Raw genomic sequence first — 3,109 nt, 5'->3', positions numbered from 1 at the left:
CACGACACACACACACACACACACACACACACACACACACACACACACACACACAATGATGAAAACAGCGTTCGGAGAGGATGCACCGTCACGCACAATAACATTCGACTGGTTTAAACGTTTTAAGGAAGTTGGCACTAGATGAGAAGTGGTCGACCGTCAACAGCTCAAAATGAGGAAGCTGTGCGTTCTTTACTAACCGAGGATCCTCGTCTGACACTTCGTGCAATATCTGAACAGTTAAAAATTGGTGAAGACACTGTTTCTACCATCATTCATGATTTGAACCGTAGAAAAATTTGTGCGTGCTTTGTTCCATATTTTTTAACTCCAGAACAGAAAGAAATGCGTGTGAATTGTTGTCGTGATTTTGTTGAAATGACAGACAAAGATCCAGATTTTATAAAAGCTATCGTTACTGATGATGAGACATGGTATTTCATATACTTTTCACAAACAAAGAGACAGTCGTTTGCATGGGTAATCCTTAATGAAGCGAGACCAACGACAGTTCAACAGAAATAAAAAATGAAGATGCTCGCATTTTTGATTCTGCAGGATTAATTCATCATGAATTTGTGCCACTTGGCCAAACCGTTAATTCGATATTTAGAGATTTTGAAACGTTTTCTGAATCGAATGAGACATGTCAGACGAGATATCATCGCCTCTGAGAATTGGATACTCCTTCACGACAATGCACCAGCTCATTCTGTGTCTTAATTGTGTCACCAAACGCCAGGTCACAGTGGTAAATCATCCTTCATATTCTTCCGATCTTGCACCGCAGATTTCTTTTTGTTCCCCAAAATAAAAATGCCTTTAAAAGGACAGTTTTTGAGGATATATCAACCATTCAAGCGAATGTAACATATGAGCTGAAGGAGGTTCCGAAAGAGGACTATTACAATAAAATAAAATTTCCAATCGTTATATCTTCAATCTAAATGTGTGAAAGGGAAGGAGATTATGTGAAGGCTTAAATAAAAGAAAAGATGAAACCTTAAATCTCAGATTTTTTTATTAACTTTTCAGACTGTGTACATATATATATATATATATATATATATATATATATATATACTCGAAATCAATTTTACACCAAGAATTGTAATACATCCAATTTTTTTTCTGTCTAATTTATTCATATAACCATTCTATCAAATAGTTTATATATATACAATTTTCTATACAACTCGCGAATATCGAAGAACTTTATAGCAAGTTGAAAAAATATTTTGTTTTTAGAAGAAATGTGCATGGATATATTTACGGATACATTGCGGTAATTAATACACAGATATAAAGATATATTTGTGTGGGCGTGCAAGTAGATAAAATCTAACAATCGAAGTGTATCTTGGCCATCTCTGGGGGATAATACTTCAAACACTTACTGGAGAGTTGGCCATTTCGACCGGGAGAAGAGGAAGGATTGCGCAATTTCGAAGATGTCGCACCGCTTACACTGCTGCAGCTAGTAGCAGCTGCGTTGTTTACCGCTATAGTCGGGGCTACCCCAATATCGTCTCTTGTAACTCGTCTATCCGGCGGAGATGCAACTGCAATTTCAAAAACGAGAATAATAAAACAACAACATATAAACAATAATAAACGATTTATTAAGACCGTATTATGTGAATACACAATAAAATAAGAAGCTATATTGGTCGAAGCTGGATCTTGAGCGTTTTAAATAACTTCATGTAAATTTATACATCATGTTTATAGTCTCTCGAATTATGCGCCAAGTTGATTTTCCAGACTTAGAAACACAACTGAACTATTAGAGTAATATCATAAATTAACCTTTTTAAAAAAAGATTAAAAAAGGTGTGTGCTCCTCTTAGAAAAAATCGTTATATAAATTATTATATGTGCTTGTATATATGCTTCTTGATGAAAAAAAAGACTTTCTATTCCTTTCCAAGTTATAAAAATATAATAATTTTTTCAAAAATATGAAATCTTTAAATTGCGCCAATTATAAACAAAAAATATATTTCGTCGAAACACTAATGTTATATAACTACTTTTAAATAAAAATGAAAATAAGAACATTTAATTGAAATTAAAAATTTTAATATAAAAAGACTTGGTGCCGCTAACAAACTTGACTGGTCTAGTGGCGCCAATTTTTTTGTATTTATTTGAATAAATTTCCATCTTTTTTTCTGAAATTTTAAACATTTGCTAATATTTGATTAATCAATTAATTTAATGCCTCTAACAATTCTTTCAGTTTTTGACATGAATTTTCATTAAGTAATGTTCATTAATGTTAATGTTCTTCATTAAGTAATGGTTCCAGTTTTTCATTTTTCAATTTTTTGGTTCCTTTTCATGTTTTTTATCGAAATCATCACTCCTAAAGCGTTGAAACCACTCCTTCGAATGGCACATACACCTCCACAAGTGAACTTTCAACTGCATTCTTCTTAACAATCAACAATGTAGTAAAACTTCTTGCAAATGTTGTTTTGTTGGTACAAAAGTCGACATTTTCAATCCAATAACAAAAATGTTGTTTACATGTTCATCAAATGTCATATACTAAATATGAAAATGTATAGTATTCTCAAATACAACCAAATTCTATGCATGTAATATTCATGACGACATCTTTTAAAAAACGACGGAAACTTATTCAAACACCTAATATTAAAATTTTTTTATTTCAATCAGAGCTTCATGCATCTTATTTTCATGTATTTTTGTTTCAAAATAATATAACAAAGTAATATAACATTAGTGTTTTAACAAAATGTACTTATAATTGGCACAGTTTAATAATTTCACATATTTAAAAAAAAATATTATTAAACAGTGTATCTCAGAACGAACATTTATCCTTAAAATAACGTACTTCTGACATAATTCTAAGACAATTTTTCCTTTGTCAAAATTTTATCCGTAATTAATTAATTTTTAAATTATAACGAAAATAGTGATCAAATTACGTCGTGTACGGAAAGTAGGCAGGAGCGGCGCAATGCATCCTCCGACGCGGGCGCTCAGTTGCGCCACAAAATGCTTGCTATGTGAAACACGTGATGCAATGATACGCACCATACACATTTCTCTTCCCCCTCTCCACTCTCTCTCTCTC

At 32.3% G+C, this 3,109-nt stretch overlaps 1 protein-coding gene across 1 annotated transcript in view; it reads right to left on the bottom strand.

Moving 5' to 3' along the window:
* Positions 1-3,109, bottom strand: part of LOC105620431 (calcium/calmodulin-dependent 3',5'-cyclic nucleotide phosphodiesterase 1A-like) — a 223,536-nt gene that overhangs the window by 76,092 nt on the left and 144,335 nt on the right. Inside the window, exon 3 of the mRNA XM_012201924.1 lies at positions 1,398-1,562. Within this exon, the coding sequence (XP_012057314.1) occupies positions 1,398-1,562 (165 nt within the window). The remainder of the gene's footprint in view (positions 1-1,397; positions 1,563-3,109) is intronic.

Source organism: Atta cephalotes, assembly GCF_000143395.1.
Source record: "Atta cephalotes unplaced genomic scaffold scaffold00026, whole genome shotgun sequence".
In the NCBI taxonomy this organism is placed as follows: domain Eukaryota; kingdom Metazoa; phylum Arthropoda; class Insecta; order Hymenoptera; family Formicidae; genus Atta; species Atta cephalotes.
This window is presented reverse-complemented; position numbering and strand designations above follow the sequence as displayed.